The sequence below is a fragment of the Canis lupus genome, chromosome 4 (assembly GCF_003254725.2).
Source record: "Canis lupus dingo isolate Sandy chromosome 4, ASM325472v2, whole genome shotgun sequence".
NCBI lineage: Eukaryota > Metazoa > Chordata > Mammalia > Carnivora > Canidae > Canis > Canis lupus.
In genome coordinates this window covers 42,228,261-42,251,734 of record NC_064246.1, presented here as the reverse complement: position 1 = coordinate 42,251,734, position 23,474 = coordinate 42,228,261, and the positions used below count along the sequence as shown (strand labels likewise).

At 42.9% G+C, this 23,474-nt stretch overlaps 1 protein-coding gene across 1 annotated transcript in view; it reads left to right on the top strand.

Annotated features, from left to right (window-relative positions):
* The window catches only part of DOCK2 (dedicator of cytokinesis 2), a 397,914-nt gene that overhangs the window by 326,408 nt on the left and 48,032 nt on the right, over positions 1-23,474 (top strand). The window contains exons 31-33 of the mRNA XM_025434190.3: positions 4,598-4,698; positions 4,788-4,846; positions 15,785-15,933. Coding sequence (XP_025289975.1) covers positions 4,598-4,698; positions 4,788-4,846; positions 15,785-15,933 — 309 coding nt within the window. The remainder of the gene's footprint in view (positions 1-4,597; positions 4,699-4,787; positions 4,847-15,784; positions 15,934-23,474) is intronic.

Here is a 23,474-nt window from a genome sequence, read left to right as displayed (position 1 = left end):
GCTTGGGGACAGCTTCTTCGGCCATAGCTTGAGGCCTCCAGACAACCTCTGATCCAATGTTCCTAACCAAAATCCATCCCAAAAGTGCCCGTGACACCCATCAGGTCAGGCCCACCCAATGCTCATGACAGCTGTGGCTTTCCAACTCAGGTATTTTAGCAACACTGTGCTGGGCGCTTTATATTTTTTTCAATGGAATTAGGGTAAATAATTCATAGCCGTTGTGAAGGAATCTTGTAGGATCAAAAATCCTTGAGTATCTGTTGTAAGGACTGTGAAATATCAGATGACTCAGTGGAAACCTTGACCAACAACCAAGGCTAAAGGAAATTGAGAAAGGAAAGAAAAATTTTTGCAGAAGAACAGAGTGTTAAGAATACAAGTTCTAGAGAGAGATTGCACTTAGATTCAAGTGCCAGCCTTGCCATTTTGTAGCTGTGTCACCTTGGGCAACTTATTTAACTTCTCTGGGCCTCAGTGTCCTGATCTTCAAAATGGGAGAATAATGCTACAAAGATCATAGTGTCTAGGGGAGCAGTTAAGAATGCAGGGGGAGTGCTGGGCTCATTAATGAATTTTTCAACAAATATTTGTGAGAACATGCTGGGTTGCACACAATGCTAAATACTGGATATACAACAGTGAGTAAAAAGAGGAGGTTCTATCCTGTAGGATGCTTATATCCATTAGAGGAAATAAATTCAGCTTAAAATATGTCATAAATCCTGAAAGCATGGTGTAATAAAGGTGAATGGGTAGATTTTCTTTAGTCAGGGCAAGTTGGTAAGGCTTCCCTGGGAAGTGATTTTTGAAAGTCAGCTATGTTCACCACTAGACCACCAATGCCCACTTAGGAAGTGATTGTTGAACTGGGATTGCAAGATGAAATAGAGATTTTCTTGGCAGTGATTTCCTCATTTGGCCCTTATAACTATCTCCCTTTACATTCTATTAGCCTCATTTTTCTAGATGAGGAAACAGAGACTCAGAGAGGTAGGGCAACTTGCCCATGATAATGGAGCTGGAATCCTGGAAGGCAACCTTAACAGTGTCTATTCAACAACAAAGACAACAAATAGTAATAGAATCGGCATAGAACCTGTGTCTTAATTCCAGCTCCAGAATGCATACTATTCTATAGGCTCTAATGCATAAAGATGTATAAACAAATATGTTGATTGCAGCACTGATACTAAAGAAAAAAATAGTTGGAGTCCATCTAAATGCCTATAAATAGGGAATTGGTTAGAATTAAAGTGTATCCTTATAGCAGAATCCCATGCAGCCACAAAAGATAGTGAAGTAGATCTGCACAGGCTAATATGGACACACACATCTGCAAGATATATTGGTGAGAGGAAAAAGCAAACTACACTGGACTATTTTTTGACTGTCTATACATGTTTGTTTATACATAAAATTTTTTTGAGAAGATCCAGAGAACTGTTAATTTTTTTTTTCTTCTGGAGAATTAGACTAAAGTTCCAGGTAGGATAGAAAATAAACTTTTTATCATTTAATCTTTTCTACCATTTTTTGACAATATGTGTATTAAATTTTTAATTTTTGAGAATTAATTGAAAGTAACTAAATTCTAGTTACACTCACTAGCAGTATGACTTTGGGTGGTCATTTATGTGGATATCACTGTTTACATCTGTGAAATAAGGGAGTTGGACCAGGTGACCCTTAAATTTATTCTAGTTCTAAGTTTCTATTGTCCTATTATTTCAAAATACTAAAGTCCCAATCAGAAGTCACCTTACCTCTTCCCCCAGGGAATAAGGATCCATATGTTTAGCTCAAGCTCCTGTGACTTCCCTGAGCCAGCTGAGCTGGGCACTTAGTAGAAATGCCACCAGGCAGCGTGGGGCAGCGAGGAAAGAAAAATCTGAGACCTTTTGAAACAACTTCTCTAGCAATATGATGAACAATAAATAAATATTTTCTAGAGCCTAGCTACATTCAAGTCATTTAAACCATTGTGCTGAATATGGGATTAGAAGTACAAATAAGTGGAAGACAAGACCATTGGTGCTTGCGGAGCTTTCAGTTGGAAAGACGGGGCATTCAAATAATCTATGACCAGCACTATAGACAATACCACCATTCTACTTACTGAGCACTTGGCATGTGCCAAGCCTGTGGTGAATGACTTCATGCTCATATTATTTTACCCAGCACTTAGAATAATCCATTAGGGTAGTTGCCTTATTTTCTCCATTTTATAGGTAAGGAAAATGAGGCTCAGAAAAGACAAATAAGTAACCAAAGACAATCTAGCTAATAAGAGCTAGAGATGGTATCTATATCCTAGTCTATGAGATGCTGGTATCTATATCCTAGTCTATGAGATGCTGATGCTTGTGTTCTTGACCACTGGGTGATGCTGTCATGGAAAGTCAGTGGAGCACAAGGGAAGATGTAGAACAATAGACCCAAATCTGTGGTTGCACATACTAAGAGCTAGTCAAATTTGGAAAAGTTGAGCAGATCTGAGGTGCTCTGCCATCTGGGAAGGCTGCGTGAAGGAACAGATCTTGAACAGGCCTTTGATGAAAGAATAGAACTTAGGTGCCATAGGTGAGCCAAGCTAAGGAGTCCAAGATGCTCATGTTATATCTATGGAGTCTGAGCAGATCAGCATGAGGAGGAAGGACAGAGTGGTTGGGAGACCTGACCCACACAGTGTGTTTGGATAAGCAGGATTACTACAGAAACAGAAGAGCTTAAGCTGTGATTCTAATGATTATGGGAAGCCTTTGAAGGACTTTAAGGAAGGGAGTGATAGAACCCAACTTATTTTAAAAGATCCTCTGGTCTCTCTGTGGAGAGTTGACTTGATGGACTCCACAAGCTGGGAGGCCGCTTCACTATACACCAGGAGCAGCTTGGTCTTTTGGACTCTGGGAGATAAAGTTTCAAAAAAGAGAAATTTATTGTGCCAACAGAATGTGAGCTGCATGAGGGTAGGGACTGCCATCTGTGTAACCATTCCCTATGCCCACATGATGACAATGCGTGGCACATAGAAGAGTTTCAATAAATATGTATTAATGCATCCTTGGCCAAAGAGCCTTGATCAGAAGGCCTAAGTTCAAATCCCAAATCTACTATATATATAACAATCTAAGTGACCTTCAGAAAAATACTTAACCCTTCCAAGCCTCATTTTCTTCATCTGTAAAATGGGACAAATGACAGCCACCAAGTTTTGAGAGATGAAAGGAGGGATGTATGGGGAAGTACCTGGCCCATGGTAAAAACGGAGTACTTGTTTTCTTCTTTCTGAAACTGGAACCATAAGCCCATTTGAAGTAATATCTGGGCAGTAGTGATGATGCTATCAAGGGTAGACCTGCTTTTTAACTTAGTCTTGGCTATCTGAAACCTCCGGTGAACATCTTTGAGTTAAAGATGAATATCTCAATCATTTCTCTAGCTAGTGTTACCCTTTCTTTGTCATGTTGAGAGGGTGTTCATCTGAAAGTGGATGAACTTTGTCAAGCAAAGCTCTCTCCCATCTGTTCCTTGTAGGACTTGGCATCTGGGGCCAGGTTGTACTATTTGCTTTGATACCAAAGGAATCACTAGATTAATGAAAAGAACAATATGGCTAACAAGTGCTTTTAGCCCTTACAGAGAATCATGCCCTTTACATATATCATCTCATGTCATCTTTACTATAGCCTTCTGCAGTGGGTACCAGGGGTACCCCTTTTGCAGATGGGTTCACTGAGGCTCCATCTCTCAGGTGCTGTAGGTTATATCAATATCATCATCCCTGCATCTCATCTTTTGGAGGACTTGTCATGTGCTGAACACTTTGCTGGCTCTATTTCACCACATGCCAGTGGAGTGGGTTTATATTAGCCCTTGCGTTTAGCACCAAGTGATCATGCAAGTGTTAAAATTACAATAAACCTACATATAAACTAGGCCCACAGAGGTTCTTGAACTCCAATGAGCGTCAGAATTATCCAGAATGCTTGTGAACACACAGGTTTCTGGGGGCTGATTCCATAGGTCTGGGAGGGACAGAGAATTTACATTTCTAGCAGGTTTCCAGGTGATGCTGATGCTGCTGGTCTGGGGCCACACTTTGAAACCATTGAACTAAGAGGAAGGTGAAGGCAAACTATTCTAAGACAGAATGCATTGCAGACAGCTCCTTACAGCTCCTCTGAGCTGTCAGGTGGATTAAGGGAGGACTTCCAGAGAGGAGGAGAGTCCCTGAAATACACAACCTTCATCAATCTCTAATTCTACTAAGGCACTCAGCTGGGGCGAGTTGTTTGTCTTTCAAAACACAAAATGAAACCATTTTTTTTTTCCAGAGCAGCCCTAAAGTCCTCCTCCTTGCCCTGTCATCAGAAAGAAGATGTGGTCAGCGCCTAGAGAAATCCATCCATTGTCCTTGCTTGGCCAGGATGTTGATTTCAGACTCCGTGCCAGTTAGAAAATTGCAGTGCACAGAATTAAACTGGTTCTGCCACTATCTTCTGCCATCTTCATAGATTATTCACATTACCCAGCATTTAATACGCTTTCCCACTTCAGACCCTCGCCATGACTGTTCTTTACTCCTTATTTACAGCTGTGGAACAACTATTTTCATCTGGCGGTGGCTTTTATCACTCAAGATTCTCTGCAGCTGGAGCAGTTCTCGCATGCCAAATACAACAAAATCCTGAATAAGTAGGTTACATGTCTGGGTCTCCTGAAGTGGGGTTTTCATGAGAATCTCTGAGAGGGGGCCTTAAGCAGATGTGTGTTGTTTCTCCCAGGTACGGGGACATGAGACGGCTAATTGGCTTCTCCATCCGTGATATGTGGTACAAGCTGGGTGAGTAGGCACATGCATCCAGAGAGACACATCTGCACACGCCAAGCTCCTTCTTGAAGACCATCTGTTAGAAGGCCACATGGGTTTCAGTGGTGGGAGCTTGAAAAAAACAGTTTATCACTGTGTGTGTCCTGGGTCCTTAATAAGTGCTTGATGAGAGAGCCCATGCCCATGTCCCATCCCCAAACATCTGTGTGTCTGCTTCAGCTTGGTGCCCCTGAGGCCTTAAGAAGTCAAAGCTCCTTCTTGAAGACCATCTGTTAGAAGGCCACATGGGTTTCAGTGGTGGGAGTTTCGAAAAAACAGTTTATCACTGTGTGTGTCCTGGGTCCTTAATAAGCACTTGTTGAGAGTGCCCATCCCTATGTCCCGTCCCCAGACATCTGTGTGTCTCTCTGGATGCAGAGTTTGTGTGTGCCCTCCGACCCTCTGCTGCCAAGTTGCTCTGCCCTGGGCTTGGACGGTGACCCTCTTGAGTGGAGCCACTTACAGGGACTGTGCTTTTTTACTTTTTTTTAGGTTGAACCACCTAAATGACCTCTCCTGACTTTGCATCTCACTTCCTCAGCCTTCTTAGTATCTTTTGGTTCTCTTTGGATTTCCTAGACAGCAGTTTCTTGCTCTGTCCAGCAAGGTCCTTTCACTCCAGGGAGGCACAGTGGACAGACTATCCATCTGTGCACTGCATTCGCCAGCAGCACCAGACTTGAGTTAAGAGCATATACTGGTACTAGGAAGGCTATGGATTGCTTTACAAAATCAAAGGGAGAGCTGGGCAAGCAACCAGGCCCAGAACAGACTACCTTGTACCTGCCTTGGGCCTTGCCCTGTCATTTACAAGCTATCAGGTCCACCAAAGCAGGAAGACTGAGTGACACTGGGCCTATAATGGGGAAATAACACCTTCTCCCAGGGTGCTTATGTGTTTCAGAAGAACAAAAACTGGGGGAGTGAAACATGCAGGCCACACTCGAGTCAAGATTTTTTTTAAAAGACTTTCTTTAGAGAGAGAGAGAGAGGCAGAGACACAGGCAGAGGGAGAAGCAGTTCTCCATGCAGGGAGCCTGACGTGGGACTCGATCCTGGGACTCCAAGATCATGCCCTGGGCAGAAGGCAGGCGCTAAACTGCTGAGCCACCCAGGGATCCCCCTCAAGTCAAAATTTTTATCTTTGTTTTCACCCTTGCCCCATCAGAACAGAGCCTACTTTTTGTGTTCTCTCTTTAATCATTAATTAATAATTATAATAATATATATAATATTTGGTATATCTGGTATAATAATTAATACCAGACCTATAATACTAGTGCCTGAAGGGCAGGGCCCAGGCAAGTAATATAAAAGAGTGAAGTGGGGATCTCTGGGTTGCGCAGCGGTTTAGCGCCTGCCTTTGGCCTAGGGCACGATCCTGGAGACCCAGGATCGAATCCCACGTCGGGCTCCCGGTGCATGGAGCCAGCTTCTCCCTCTGCCTGTGTCTCTGCCTCTCTCTCTCTCTCTCTCTCTCTGTGTGTGACTATCATAAATAAATTTTAAAAAAAATTTAAAAAAAAGAAGAAAAAAGAAAGAAAAAATAAATAAATAAAAGAGTGAAGGGGCCCGGGTATGTTAAATCCACAGACATCCATAAATCAGGGTACTGTCAACATCTGGAGTTGGATAAATCTTTGTTGCAGGGGTGCCTTATCTATGTACTACAGGATATTTAATAGCATCCCTGACCTTTACTCACCAGATGTCAACAACATCCTCCCTGGTTGTGACAACAAAAAAGTCTCTAGACATTGTTAAATGGTCCTGGGGAGGGGGAGAGAGATGTGCAAAACAACTTCTATTTGAAAACCACTTCTGTAAAGAAATACTGTCTCTGCTCTGTTTTTCTAGAAAAGCATGCCTTTCTCAGTCTTTTATTTCTTCACTTTGGATAAAGACAGGGATATAAAAAATATTGTATGTGTCATCTAATTACTCTTCAATAGGAAAAAACAAAAAAGCATAGTGCAGTGCAGGTCTACCTGGTAGTTGGCACATGGCCTCAGGGTCAGGAATATGGGAAGAAGTAGCTGGGCTTGGAACAAAGTGAAGCAAATATGCCCCAGCTATAAAGGACAGTTGCTGACCTGATCTGGTTGATTGCTGTCCTGTTAGAATACAAGGCTGATAGTGTCTCCTCTTCCAGTTTTTCAAAAGAAGCCAAGAAACACAATTTTTAAGTGTATCTTCAATTTCTGAATATTGATCACTAATTGGAAGTATTAAAAAACATTGAACATGCCCAGTGAAGGACAGGGCCCAGATTCGGTGTGAGTGGGAGTTTGCACTCTTTGCTTTACTACAGCAAAGACGAGCTACGGCTGTGGTGGGCTTTCTTTCCCACACTTACGCCCCAGGCATTGCCAGGATTGCAAAACAGGGATCTGCGCTTTGTTTGTCTCTAATTCTTCCACATAACCTGCTCTTTCCTCAATGTCTTTCATTGCCGTTGTTTTGCACACAGAAGATTTTATTTAGATATAGATTATGTTTTGGCAGACGTTCCTGCAACTTCCCAATTATGCTGATGAATGAAAAGATGTTACCAAATATTTCACCTGCTTAAAATCACAGAACATCAGAGCTGGAAGGGCCCTTTAGAGATCAGATTGTCCAGAAATTTTCAAATGTTCATTTTTAGTTGAGGGCCAATAAAAAAGAGTCTCATGTTCAATATATAAATTGGTTGAAAGCCAAGCTATTCTAATTGAAGTGGGGTGGGGGGCCCAGAGCTTGTTATAACAGGCCACCTCTGAACTCCCCATGTAGATCCCTGAGGATTTTCTGGGGAGAAATCCTGAAGCATTTCAGGCAAGTCTAGTCCAACCCACCATTTTACAAACGGGGTAACTAAGACACAGAGAAGTAAAAAGGTATGTAGAAAATTATATAGTGGGTTAAGAAGCAGATTCAGGGCAGGGACTCTAGCACATCACAGATTCCTTCCTATTTGCAAATGTCTGTAGGATGAATTAATGCGATTAAAAGATGTACTTGTTAGTGTTTGGACTTGTAAGAAAGAGAAACTGTGCCTGCCTTGATCAGAGAAGGTACTTATCAGAAGGGCAAGGAGAACCAGGTTATGAAGGAGAGGGCCAGAGCCACTCTAGGTTCTAGAGCAGATTGCAAAACTGTGCCTTTAGCATGTTCCATTCCTGCATCATCTTGCTTAAAGATCCAATCTTCAGGGGACACTACTCTATTGGCCTTCCTTGGACGACCTCTTCATTCGTGGTCCCGCCATGCCTACACCCATTGAAAGAAATAGAGTTTCCCAAAGTAAGATGTTTATGGAGTTGTAGAGAGGTCAATGGCACAGATGTCCACTATATAGAACAAGAAGTAAAGGATGCTTTTGCAAAGATGGCCACCTCTCGGCTTGGACTTCCAGAAAGAGGAAAGTATATCAGCCTAAAGGGATTTTCCTGTTAGTTATTAGTTACATAGCTGCCTTCTCTTTGCCCGTTTCCTTCAGGAATAAGCGAACAGACTGAGGAGGCAGAATGAATGGGTAATTCCCCACCCTACCTGTGTTCTACTAGATCCTGGCATTAGCATGCTTTCTCCTAGTGTGCTAATGAGGCTAACCTGCTAATCCAAACCAGGACTAAGCACTGTTATACACTAGAGACCAATGTAGTGAGTAATGATAGGTTTTAAAGTACAATCTATGCAATATCCAAGACCAAGTGAAACTTAGAAGCCATCTGTGGCAGACACAGCTGAGAGCCCACACAATAGCCATTCTTCCCTCCTTCCTGGTTAACTGAATCCTGGTTTATTTTTTCCATGATCACAATTTGCTCAGTTAATAATATCTTGTAGCAGGTGATGACCATATGACCCATCTCTGGCCAGAGAGAATCAGCAGAAACAAACTTGTTGGGGCTTTAGGAAATCCTTTTTGTCCAATTAAAACAAAAGAGAAGGGGACAAATTCAATGAGCACAACACATTTTTTTTTTTAACCCATAGTCCTTCCCCCCCTTCCTTCCTGGAAAACAATAAGATACCTGGAGATACAGTAGCCAGTTTGAAGCTATGAAGATAAGTCATATGCTAAGGATGGAGAAGTAACTCTGGCACCACCATCTTTTGACTTCTTGTTAAGGAAGAAAGTTAAAGCAAAAGTTACTCAGTTTAGCCATGATAATCATGTTTTTGTTACATCCATAACTGATGTATCATCTAATTCAAACCCCTCCCCCATTTTATAGGTGAGCTCAATGAGGCCCAGGGAGGCATAATAACATTCAAGGTCAACAACAAATCAGTGATAGCTGAGGTGAAAGAACCTGTCTCTTGACCCCAAGTCCAACGTTCTTACTAATATTTTTTTCAGAATATGCAAATTATTTTCAAAGAGTGTGAAATAGTGAACTATTTTTCAAAGACTACGGATAATGAGTAAATCATAATGCATGTTAACCTTTTAAATTTTGTTTTAATGCCCGACGCAATCAGGGCATCATCACCACGATCATCAGTATCATCATCTTCTCATCAGGAAAGATGTTAGCAATCCTATGATTATAAGATAGCTAATTCCAAAAAAAGTCTCAGGCTTGAAGATTATTCAACATTCTTAAGAGAAAAGCCTAAACAAATATGTGTGTGCATGTGTCTGTGTGTATGTGTGTGTGTGTGTGTGTGTGTGCTTTTGTGACGGAGGGTACATACAGAAAGGTCTTGATAGAGAGAAGGAGCACATTTTGTTGTCAGGACCAGGCCACTAAAGGGTTAATACCTCTGTGTTTTTGGATCCTGGGACTATGCCAAATGTAATGTACTTTTCCTGATAGTGTAACATCATAACATTTGATTTCTGCTTGGAGTGTAGCAATGCACATTTTGCCAAAATGACTTTGCACTTAACCATTCCACATTCACTTAGGTTAACATCAGGCTGTTGTGTTAACAGTCTTTGTGGGAAAGAAAGACAAATTCTAGCAACTGGCATCATGGCCTTGTATGATGGGAGGTCTCTACTGGCAAACCTGTGAGAGTAACTGGGCCTTTACTCTTTTAGAATCTATGTAGTACCCAGATCAGCACAGGAAAGGGTAGGAGAGTTGAGGAAGGATAAGTCATGGTTCCTGCCTTGCCAGGAAGAGCCACCATCCATTTCTATAAGTAGAACAAACTAAGAGTTTATTTTTTAAAGATTTTTATTTATTTATTCATGAGAGGCACACAGAGAGGTCGAGACATGGGCAGAGGAAGAAGCAGGCTTCCCACAGGGAGCTCAATGTGGGACTCAATCCCAGGACTCTGGGATCATGACCTAAGCCAAAAGCAGATACTTAACCACTGAGCCACCCAGGTGCCCCCAAACTAAGAGTTAAAGAATAAATTAAGAGTGTGTTCTTTAATATGAAATGTGTGGTAGAGACTTAAGAGTTCAGGCAAATGTGAGGTAGATGAGGAAATATAGATAACTCTACTGAGGTAAATGGTTCTTGAATGAGACCCTAGGGTAGTCCATGTCCAGACTGAAAGAAAGACAGGAAAGGATAGATGTTCCAGGAAAGCAACCAGCTTGCACTAAGTATAGCCTCTTAAGATTGGGGAGAAGCTGCTGGCAAGAAATAGGAAGTGGGATTAGACATCCATCCATCTATCCATTTGATTATTGATTCATTCAATTTATAACAGGTATTAAGCATTGTGGTAGGCTGAGGAACATTTCCTCAAAGATGTTCATGTCCTAATCCTAGAACCTGTGGGTATATTATCTTACAAAGTGGACTTTTCAGACATGGTTAAGAATCTTGAAGATGGTAAGAGTACCCTGGACTATCCAGGTGGACCCACTGCAACTACAGAGTTCTTAGAAGTGAATAAAAGGAGGCAGGGGAGTCAGAGAGGGATTTGAAAAAGATGTACTCCTGGTTTTGAAGGTAGAGGAAGAGACTGGGAGCCAAGGAATGTAGGTGGCTTCTAGAAGCTGCAAAATGGAAGCACATAGTTTTTTCCTAAGACCCTCCAAAAGGAACTCATTCTTGCTTACACCTTGATCTTAGCTCAATGAAACCCATTTCAGACTTCTGACCAGATGTGTAAGATTATAAATTTGTACCATATTAAGCCACTAAGTTTATAATGATTTATAGTAGCAACAACAGGAAACTAATACAAGTACCCTCTACGTGACTGGCATTATGCCTGAGGCTGGGACTACAGTTGGAAAAAGATTAGAGATATAGCCCTTGACCTCATGGACTTGCGGTCATTGCACTGAATAGTAACCTACTAATTGCCGAGTTCATTCATTATGGTCAAAGGGGAGATACCTGTAGAGCAGAAGCTTGTGGCACCCAGAGAATCTATAAAACACCCACACTTACTCATGAGTAAGCCCCGGATGGCCTAGATGAGGAAGTGAAGAGCCTTACTCCAGAACAGTCCTGTCCTATGGAACTGGAATGTGAGCCACCTGTCTAAAAGCAAATACTCTAATGACCACAGTTTTTTAAAAGTAAAAAGAAATAGTGAAATTAATGTTACAATATATTTTATTTAACCTCCTACTCCAAAATGTTATCATTTCAACATGTAATCAATACAAAATATTATTGAGATAAGTTGTTTTAATTTTTGTTTTCCAGAACTAATTCTTTGAAATCTAGTGGGCTTTTTATACTCACAGCACATCTGAGCTCAAGTGCTCAAAAGACACATGTGGCTGTAGCTTCTATATTGAATAGAATGAGATTGTGGAATGAGTGGGATTTGTTTATGAGGACAAGTGGGGAGTAGGGTTCGGCATGGAAATGGGGTCAGAGAGGGGGAGGGGAAAGCATGGTGGCCAGAGGAGGACAAGGGTACATATGCAGGTCTGAGGAGGAGGGGCAGGCCAAGGAGGGAAGGCAGTCAGGAAAGAGGAAGAAATTGGGTATGGAGTGGGAGCATTGAACCAAACAGGCCTGCAGAGCTGGGTCCCAAAAGCAATGGAAGCCATTGAAGGATTATCATGAACTGTGGATCATCATGGTCAGATTGGGGCTTTTCAAACATTTTTGAGGGCAGATTATAAAATATTTAGGTGGGATAGAGAAAGGTCTGGAGGGTCATGAGTGTCAGCTATGGCAAAGAAGATAAATCTGTCCTGAACCCCTCACCATGGTTGCTCTTACTCTGGAGGTGAAAAAATAAACTGACAGGTCAACAAAGTTCTACAAAAAGCTCCAGGGAGCTCCATGAGTTGGAACATGTCTTTACATGTTGCTTTTTCCAGAACCTAGCAGAGGCCGAGCTGATAGTACTCACATCATCATCACCACAATCACCATCAGTACTTACTGAGCCTTTCTAATGAGCCAAACACTCTGTGGAGCCCTTTGTTTATATTAATTCTTCCAAGCTTCTCAAAGATCCTACCAGGCAAGGCTTGTCTTTATCTCCATTTTACAGATGAGATAACAGAGGATCAGGGAAGTTAAATGACAGGCACAGAGCCACACAGCCATGGAGTGGCGGCAGTGGGACCCAATCCAGGTGGTAGAGCTCAGTGGTTCTAAAGGCCTGGAAGGAATCTGGAGCCGGGCACATGCTGGGTGATGCAGAGCAAACAGACTGCCTGTCTCGGAGCAGTGCCAGAAGGGAGCTTCTCCAAGCCTGAGTCAGAGCAGCAGAGATCTGTGTTCTTTCCCCCCTCTGGCACTGAATGAGTGATCTTTCTGGATCAGCCCAGCTTTACTTCAGCATCCCCAGGAGGATGCAGAACTCTGAAATCCAGGAGGTCATAACTTGTCCTCATCCCTTTTCATTTCAGAGTGTGCACCCACCTTTGGAGAGCCATATACTCTCTGAAAGAGTGTCCCTTCTGTCCCTATGAGCCTCACAAGGTCAATGACTTGTTCCAGTCCTCTCAAAGGTTCACAGTGGTGGTCTCCTTCCTTCCTCCTTTTCACCCACCTCCCTTCCTCCTCCTTCCTTTTTTGCTAGGTCATATTTTAGTGGCCTCATGGCCTTTGCATTCAGTCTTACAGTCTCCTCCTGAGAGGTGTGATAGATGAGGCCATTGTACAGATTAGAAACCCAGGCCAGAGAACACACAGGACTCCTTTCCACCCACACGCCGAAGCTCTTCTCTGCACTCTCATTACCACCAGAGCCTTTCCCAGAGCCTATATAATTTGGCATTTGGATTTATCCTGCTGGCTTATTGGCACTTTAAAAGCCTTTTCTAATTGGTATCTGTTCTCAGTGAGATTCAGCCTCCATTATATGAAAAAAGATCCTCTTACTGATGCCTTGCCTTGCCTTTTTTTTTGAATACAGCAGCAGGTGTGTCTCTTGAATGAGGATTTTTCCCCCAAATACGTTTGCATTCAATTAGCTACAAATATGTTCTCTCTGTGTGCATGCACACGTGTCTATGTATACAAAGACACACATACATGCACATTCAGATTATTTGAACACAAAATCCAAGGAGCTGAAATTCCATTTTTGATGTAAATGAACACAATTTCTTCATGGAGCACTATAAAGGGCATTCAGCTCACACTGTATTTAGAGATCAGCATCTCTCTCCATTTTCCCTATCCTTCCAAACATCTCTTCAACGGACTGCAAAGAATGCAGGTCAAAAGTATCCTAAGAAATCCCTGGTCTACAGCATGTCCGCTCTTTATTTTAAACCTTTAAATATATCCTTATCATACCCAATGCCCTCCAGTATTCTAAAGGCCTTTGTTGCATAAGCAATTTCCCCATCCCGTGGTGGCTTATCTGACAGTTTCCATTTACTTTCTACTTATTATTGCACTTGACTTTGAATTTTAAAACCCCACTGTGGGTTTAAAGGATCTTGAAGGACGAAATCAAAAACCTAGATTAGCAATTACTATAAACCTGCTAGAAAGTACAATTTTTTTTCTTTCCTATTTGGGCCAAAGTGAAGACTTGAAACTCAAGTGTAATCCAAATGCAACATATAATGAAGCGGATATCCTGGAAAAGTGTCTTTATATTTTACTCAACTCTCTGCCTGACTTCACCACTTCATTCTCACTAACTGAGGATAGTCCAAGGATGATGCCTTTTTTATCTGAATTCTGGGGAAATACTTGAACATTAAGGCTCATTTAGGCTAAATGAAAATTCATTTTCTTGCTGCTTTCCCTTTTGGCTCCTTTTCTGAGCTTTAATTGAAAGCAACAGTACCAGCCTGTATGCCATGCCACCTGAGTTTCTGCACCCCCAGGAACTTTCTGCTCCAGGTTAAGACCTCTAGTGTTTGCCCTGATGATGGAAAATCCCCTGATGGGCTTCTTGGGCTCTGAGACTCAGAAGAAAGAGGCAGCTGCTGATGGAACAGCTGGGCACCAGCTTAAATGTTAAGGTTGTGTGGATATGCTTGCCCTTGCTCCCCAGGAAGTCCCTACAACTCCTAAGTGCCCCCTCTTCATGCCTCTTCTCTGTGACATCTCCTATGTGTATTCTCAAGGGTCTGCTTAGCTCTGCTCAACAAGGCTGCCCTTAATGGTTCATTCCGGTAAAACATCAGAACAGTAATAGCTAACGCCATGTGCCAAGCACCATCCTGAGTGCTTTGTAAGTAATAATCCATTTATTCTCCACAATGACCCTATCAAGTAAATACTATTATTCTTTCATGTTGCAGATGAGGACACTGAGGCCCCAAGTGGTAAGATCAACTTGTCCAACATCACATAGCTTGTTGATGAAGTCAGTTTACAAATTCAGGCCATCTAGCTCCAGGATCAATGCCCTTAACCACTGGACCACACTACTCATGCCCCTGGGTGCTGCTGATTCTTCCAGGCTCTGTGCTGTGGAAGTACATGCAGGTGTATTTTCACATGATCTTCTCAACATGTGGGTATTGCTATTGCATTTTTATAAGGTGCATATCCAAGTCATATAGCTAGTGAGTGTAGGAGCCAGACAAACTTGTTTGTTCATTCAACAGACATTTATTGAACATCTAAATGTCTTATACTCAGTGCCACAGATACAAAGGGAGAACAGATATTGTTGTCTCAGATTCTCATGAAATAGGGGAGGCAGACATTTATCATATAATTCCACAAATAAAGCCATCATTGCAAAGTTGGGTGAGAAGGCACAACACAAGAAACCAGTGCAGGGCTTCTGGTATCTCTGGGGATGGAGGTCATGTGCTGGGGGATGTTCTTAACATATCCCCTAGGACCCATCCAGGAGAATCCAGGTGATCATGGGAGTATTGGGGCACAGACAGGAAAAAAAAAGTATCAACAAAGGAGCAGTGTGTGCATAGGCCTGGCAGTGGAGGACACAAAGTGAGTTTGTGACACAGGAAGCAGTCCAGCTTAGCTAGAATGCCAAGAGCCAGGGAGGTTCACGGGAATGCCTCACCATTCCACTCATTATTCCATTGGCCATACTTTTCTTCAAGGGGAGGGTCATGAGAATGCCTCACTATTCCACTGACCCTACTGTTATAGCAGATTCTTAGCAGCAGATTTTGCTTTTCTTGTTGCATGAAACAGTTGCTAAAAGCATGTTCTCCAGTCTCAGAAACATGGTTTGTGACACGGACAGGCATAATTTCAAATATCCCTGTGATTGGCTATCACTAACATATTCTACTGGGGCTCCATTTACTGAGGAGATGGTGCAGGTGAAAATCCTTGTAAACAGTGATGTGCTTTAAACACACTCATGTTATTATCCTTAATAACAGCTCATTCTGGATGATGCATGCTCCTCTTACAGGAGTTAATGTATGTAAAGTGTTCAAAATGGTGCCTGGCTCCCGTAAACAACTATCTAAGTGTTAACTATTGTTTCTACTGTTCTGCCTCCCTTTTTTTCTTTCCCCAGGCTTGGTCTGAAGAGGATCTGTGCATCACGAAAACTGTCTTATGTGTCTATGTCCCTCTTCTCTTACAGGCCAGAACAAAATCTGCTTCATCCCAGGCATGGTGGGACCTATATTAGAGATGACACTTATCCCTGAGGCTGAGCTCCGGAAAGCCACCATACCAATCTTCTTCGACATGATGCTGTGTGAATATCAAAGGAGTGGGGATTTCAAAAAGGTATGCCATCCTCCCTAATCCCCAGCCCATTTCCTCATAATGATATCCTCGTTCCATCTGCCTGGGCTTCATTCAGGGCCTTGACAGTAGGATAGGGACATTATTCATGTGCCCTGGCAGATCAGATTTGGTCACTACTTTATCATGCTTTCCTGCCCAAAGCCAAGATTAAAATACACTTTCTTGCTGTGTATCAGCGTGGTCCCATTCGCAACAGTACAAGTACCCTACTTCCCTACTTAAGGTTCCCTCAAGGCGTGTCCAAAGAGCACAGCCCTCCTGCCTGCCCCCATCTTGCGCCTGCCCCTATCCAGCACTTTCTCCTGTGGGACAATTTGGGAGATCTGTATTGTCTAGAAAGAGCTGATCCTCCCAGGGGTCATACTCAGCCATGAGTCAAAACTGACAGTGTATGGCATCAGAGGTTTGTTGCCCAGGAGAGACCTGTGGAGCTGCCATGGCAGTAGGGGGCTTTCCCTAGCATGGAGGGAGTGAGCAACTTGTGTGAAATGCAAGTGTCTCTGGCCAAGTATTTTCACTGAAAAGTCCTGTCAAGCTTGAATAATGAGGACCACTTTCTGGGCCCAGTCACTGTAGATGCTTCTAACAGTGCAATAAGCACCTGTTCACACAATAGATTCCTGTCAGTGGTCAGTAGTTTTGCCCAGTTCAGGAAGGCTGATGTTTAAGTCTTCCTCAGCAGTTCCCTTAGATCGTGATCCCCTGTCCTCTCCACCACACCTTCTCACCTGGTTTTACCCTGCTTTCTCCTCCGCCAGCATTTCTGCCTCTCGTTCTAGACCATCTCCTGCCACCAAACAATTTCCCTTAAAATAAGTACTTAAAAGGCAGCAGATTCCAAACTGCCTTTCCTTAAAATCCTTATAGATCTTACCCCTCTCTTGCTTATTGGTTCTCTTATCCTCACCCAGTAACATCCAAACTCTTCCGCCCGCATTCAGGGCCTTCCTCGCTCTGGCCTTCGGTCAGCCTTTCCGACCATTGTCCCTACCTCTTTTCCCACCTCACCTGTTCTCCAGCTACTCCCACAGCTCACCTGAATTGGGTTGCCTCCTCCATGCATTTCTCCTTCCTGCTACTACCCTGCCCTCTTCGCAGTCCTGCCTGCCAACACTTCAACTCCTACTGATCCTGCAAAATCCATTGCAGTACTATGTCCATTAGAAGACCTTTTCCTTCGATTCCTATGACACTTTATCTCTCGGAGGCATGATAATTATATAATGCTTTGCATTATACTCATTTCTGAGTTTTCTCTGCATCTTCCTCATTCTTATCTAATAAAACTAAAACTGATGATGATGATGATGATGACGACAGAAATGGCTGCCATGAACACTTACTATGTGTCGAGTATAAGTACTTTCCCTATATTAGTTCATGTGGTCTTGTTTATTGCAACCCTTTAAGTTAGGTAGCACTATCATACACACTTTGAAGATAAAAATACCGACGCCTAGAGAAGTGAAGTCACTTGCCCAAAGTCACATGTCAACAAAGAGGTGGGGCAGAGACTGCAACATAAAGTCATTACAGTCCCCAAACCATGTTGTGCCCACTGCATTATCCAGTTCCTGGTCGTGTCACAGTAAATGTTGGCTGAGTGAAAGAATGAGTGGCATCCTCCCCAGCAATGGTTTCTCAAAACATGTTCCACGAAGCATTAATTCAAAACAGAAAGAGAGTTTCAATAAATACCTTTGGAAACCACTGCATATGGTAACCCCTCTTGGCGATTTCCAGTACACATTAACATAGTCAAAGCACTGAGGCATTCCACTCTAAACAGACTCGTTCAATTTCTCAAACTTATTTGTGCAAAAATTATCAATCGGATGTGTCATTCTGCCAATCACTTTAGAAAACATTGTTCTAAGGGGAAAAGACACTACAGGTGACTTATAATGGTTCAATTTACAATATTTTGACTCTACAATGGTGTGAAGTAATACACATTCAGTAGAAAACTTCCTTCAAATTTTGAATTTTGATCTTTTCCTAGGCTGGCAATATGCAGTAGATTCTCTATTGTGATTCTCAGCAGCAGTCAGCCACAGCTCCCAGTCAGCCACATGATCATGAGGGTAAACAATTGATATAATTAGAGCCATTCTATGCCCATACTCTCAGTTTCAGTATAATATTTAGTAAATTACATGATCTAATCAACATTTTATTATAAAATAGGTTTTTGCCTTAGATGATTTTACCCAACCAAGGCAATATAAGTGTCCTAAACACATTTAAGGTAAGCTGGCTAAGCTATGATGTTCAAAAGGTTAGGGATATTAAATGTGGTATTATGCTGAGTGAAATAAGTCAATCAGAGGAGGACAAACATTATATGGTCTCATTCATTTGGGGAATATAAATAATAGTGAAAGGGAATAGAAGGGAAGGGAGAAGAAAGGGGTAGGAAATATCAGAAAGGGAGGCAGAACATGAAGACTCCTAACTCTGGGAAACAAACTAGGGGTGGTGGAAGGGAGGAGGGTGGGGGGTGGGGGTGAATGGGTGACGGGCACTGAGGGGGGCACTTGATGGGATGAGCACTGGGTGTTATTCTGTATGATGGCAAACTGAACACCAATAAAAAATAAATTTATTATTAAAAAATAAATAAATGTGTTTTCAACTTAACTGTATTTTCAACTTGCAGTGTATTTATCAGGACAGAATCCCATTATAAGCTAAGGGAGATCTGTAGTTTGCTCTGATGATACCAGTGTAAGAGGGTACTCTCCTGCCTAGGGATTAATTAGCAGGAGCTGTCTAGTTTCATAAAGGCAAGTGACCAGCTGTCCCCTCGGCAAAAAGCCTGAAAAGAAATCAGGTCGAGGAGGTCAGATAGAGGAAGATACCATATATAACCAGTTGGGATCAAGGAGAGTGAAACCCTGGAGTGGGTATTTAAAGGCAGTTTGCAATCTGCTACCTTTTAAGGGGAAGCGAAGTGTGTGAAGCTTGGGAACATGTAGACAGCACACAATGTGAGATGAAGGGCATCATACTTACCCTCAGGTCAGCATTCCCTCCAGAGGTATGCACCAGCTGGCTCAGAAAATGTCTTGGGAGCAGGTGTGCAAAGTGAACACTACAAGTACCTGATAGTATGCTATATTTAAAAAAATAAGCAAGACCTTCATTTCTGGACTATGACCTTATAGTTGTGTTTGGTGGCCTCGTGTTTAGTGGCTTTCTGAGGCTTGCCTGAGTGTGATTTTTTTTTTTTTTTTTTTTGGCCTTAAAGAATTTCCTTACTGTGGCATCCCCATGACATCCACCTACCTGTTTTCCATGAATGGGGGTCATCCTTGGACTCTTTGCTCCAAGCTGTGTCCATCATAATAATGATGCCCAATTGCTTCTCTTAATTTCTCCCTTATCAAAAGAGATAGGACAATCAAGCTGACTAATGGGCAGCTTCCCATCAAAAAACCAGCTGGTGTGCTTGGTGGGAGCTCAGCTGTGGAATAAGCAGATCCAGGCATGTCTCCTTGATTCAGAGTAAGCAGCCCTGGAAGATGTCCCCAGGAAAGGAGGAAGCCAGTCCTTCATAAACCCCAAGAAGTTCTGATGGCCACATCCAGAGCGAACCCCAGAACTGAGTTTGAAATCCAGGAGGAATTGTGTGCAAACTAGCATTAGGGAATAATGCTAAAATTATCAAGAATCAGGTGCCTAAGATGACAGTCTTCCCTTCCTAAAATTTGAGTTTCTTAAAGTAAATAGCAAAACAAGAGTAAAAGTTAGCAGGACACTTGTTCCCAGTCAAGCCCCCTGGCCTGGTACCCAATATCTTGCAGTTCTCTTGATGCCCTGCCTTTGCCCAGGCTCTTCCTTTGATTTCTTCACCTGAAGAGATTCTACTCATACTTCAGCTGAAGCTTCATGTTTTGAGGCAGCCCTGTGTGCTTCCTGAGGCAGTCAGTGGTTCATATGCATGCAAAAGACAGATTTGCTCAAGCAGGATGTGAAGAGGCTGAAACTAAGACAGGAAGGGGTTAGACCCTGATGGACTTAAGCAGTGTGGGTGTGGGGAAAAGGAGGCTCTGTGGGCAATCTCTCTTTCTGCACTGAGTTTCTTCTGCAACCTCATTGCCAGATTTCCCTGTCTTCTCCTCTAGCCCAAATTAGATAGCTGATGCATTTGGCTGATAACCTTCAGCCCACATGAGTGTAGCACTTTACCTAAGATCATCTCAGGGGTTTCTGTCCTATGCCTGAACCTGGGTGTCCCATCCCTGGTACACTCCATGATGCCATTGGTGGGGCTATGGCCATGGCAGTTTCTGCAACAGGAGCCTTGGGTTGCCACATTGTAGCTGGCATGGCTGTGCCTGGTCCGGGTGAAATGCATCTTGTCCTGCATGAGACTCAGGCATATCATTTGTTCCATATTGCATGATGATCTACTCATAGATCTATCTTTATCACAAGACTGGGAGCTCTTTTAGGGCTGAAGATAGTCTCTCATTCTTGAACTTCTAGCACCAATCAAGTGCCTGTCATAAATGTGGTAGGTACCATGCCAGGATGAATGGAGGCATTTAGACCCGCATCCTATCACATTTCAGAGGAAGGCCTTGACATGGGGAAGAACATTCCAGTGAATATTTTCATAATGTAGGATAATGAGGGTAGCTGACTATTGCTTAAGTGACTCCCCAGAGGCTGGGTAGACCAGCTGTCTTCCTGACCAATTCTTTGTGGAAGGAAGGGTTTTAAGGTTTTTAGGTGAAGTTGGTGGAAAGGCGTGGGAGTCCTGGGGCAGAGACTGAGAAGAGTGGTTACCTATGGTATAGATCGTATAGAACATGTCTGTAGAATGATCAGCCAGAGGGTCTGAGCTGCAGTAGGCAGGAGATTCCAGAGAAAATCCCTCTTTCAAAGATGGAAGAGGTAATAGGATTTGATAGCAGCACCTAGAACAGCAGCTAGAATACAGCATGAAGTCAGTAATTGCTTGGTGAATGAATTAATGGACAGAGATATCAATTTAGGAGATCCCACTGAAACTGAGTCTTGGCATGGAGTAAGGTGGTGATTTAAATGGCTTAGAACATAATGTGGAAAAGAGCAATCAATCAATAAATGTATACTGGACACCTACTATATTGTGGACCATGTGCTTTGGAGTCAGATAGGCTTGCTGCTTATGAGCTGAATAAATTTGGGTAAGTTATTTACCCTCCTTCAGCCCCAGTTTCCTTATCTGTAAAATGAATATCATAATACCATAATAGGTTCCCAAACCTGAGCTCCACCTGGGAATAATCTGGAGCAGACAGGGACATGATTACTCAAAGAAAATTAGGAAGCTGCCCTGACTCCCCTCTCACATGACATTATCTTTTCCAGCTTCCCCCTCCACCAAGTCTGTTTACATCCACCCCCAGACAACCAGCATTTCATTAACAAAGGAGGCCACAGGCTGACTTACTTGTGCCAGTTCCATCCATGCTATCTCTCTGCCATCCTGGCCTTTCACACAATCTCTGCCCCTCCCATACAAAGTCAAAGTCAGCACCATACATTTGAAGAAGACCTCTTGTCTCCTAAATGTCACACTTCCATGGGATTCTAGGCAAGTCAATAATGAAAATAGCCAAGATGTTCTCAAGCAGTCAGGAGAGGCAGCAGGAGAGATGCAGGGAAGGCATGACGGGAACGTGAAACCTGCAGGAGTCACTCTGCAAGAAGAAGGAGGCCCACCCAGGAGGGCTGGACTCCTAGAGTTCACTTCCTTTTCCCTGACTAGGGCTTCTCAAGATTCATATTGGGCCTCTGTAGCATTGACTTCTATGAACGTAGCCTGCAGATGCTCCTTAAGGAATATTCGCCTTACAGGGATGGTGGGAGGAATCAACAATGTGATACAGTTGTGTAGCTGTGGATGGAAATAGCATTGAGTTGGAGAAGCCAGAAGCTCTGCACAGTGGCATGGCATAGTGTATGTTTAAGAACAAATACTGGGCCCTTGGGCCAACTCTGGTCAAGTCCATCCATCCTTTGAAACTCAAGACAAAGATTCCACTTTGCCTCAGTTTCCTTCTTTATAAAATAGGAATGATGCTATCCATCTCCCTTGGCGCTTGTAAAGACTAAGTGAGATTGCAGTGCTACTGACAATGACAATGTCAACAATGTCATGATGCTAATTGCTAACAATTATTGGGCACTTATTATGTGCCAAGTGCCATGCTAAGCCTTTCACGTGTTTTCCCATTAACTTCTCCCAGCACCACTCTAAGCAGGCACTGTTTTAATTCTCCATTCAATAGATGAGAAAATTCAGCCCCCAAAAGCTTATTAACTTGCCCAGGGTCACAGAGTGTGGAAAAAAGGCAAAGCAAGACTCAAACTAAGTCTCTTAGATCCCAAAAACTATGGCCATAGCCACTCCTGAGCATGGTGCCTCTGCTGGGGAGCAAAACCTGCCATGGTCTGCTCTGGGATGTGCCTGACTGAGACCCTCACTGTCTGACCTGCCCTGGAAGGCTCAGGCATGATATGTCATCATCCAGCTCTGCACAGCCTCCTGGCACCCTGTAATTTCCTTCCCTGAAGGCTCTTTTGTGACCCTGTGACAAGTGCTTATTTACCCCCATGCACTTCTCTGCTCTAAAGGAAAGCTCATCGCATGAGGAGGAATCATGCCAACATTTACCACTGAACAAGTCAGACAAGAAAAAAGAGCTGTTTTTTTCTTCTCCCCCAGAGCTGCTTTCCAGTAACACTCAGCAGTAATAGCAATAACATTAGCAGTAATCATAAACAGATGAGCAAACCTGATGTATACGTGGGTTTATGCTCTCCCCTGGTGCACTATATATAATATCTCCTCCAGTCCTTCTAACTACCCCTTGCAGTTGGTACAACTATTATATTGATAGACCAACTCTGTCCTGCTGCCTGTTTTTGTAAATAAAGTTTTATTGGAATACAGCCATGATGATTTGTCTATGTATTACTATGTTTGCTTTTGTGTTACAGTAGCAGAGCTGAGTATTTGTGGCAAAGACTATCTAATATGCAAAGCCTAAAATATTTACAATCTGGCCCTTTATAGAGAATATTTGCTGGCCCTGGTATAAACTCTGAAACAGGATTAGAAAGACCTACTAGCTTTCCCTAGATGGTGGAGGGAATGGAGCAGACATGTAAAGCCAGACAGTCTAATGTCAAAGTCCATACCTGTAGTCCTTCAGCTGTATTTCTTCCTGTCCTAGGCTTGCTCAGTAGACATGTCTAATCATGATAGCCCCAACCCTTGACTCCAGATGATATCTGATGCATATGAGGTGCTTACTACAATATGTCATATGAAGTCCATGATTCATGTGCAGACTAGTAGCCCACACCCTCATCAGATTGGCCCCCATCTAGGTCTCCATTCTAATTCTAATTCCATTCTAATTCTTCCTCGATTTCTTGAACTCTACTCCTGATGAACTGCTCTCCTCATTTATTTCTACGTTGCTATCTCTGCCCTTTGCTCACTCCATGCCTCCTACCTA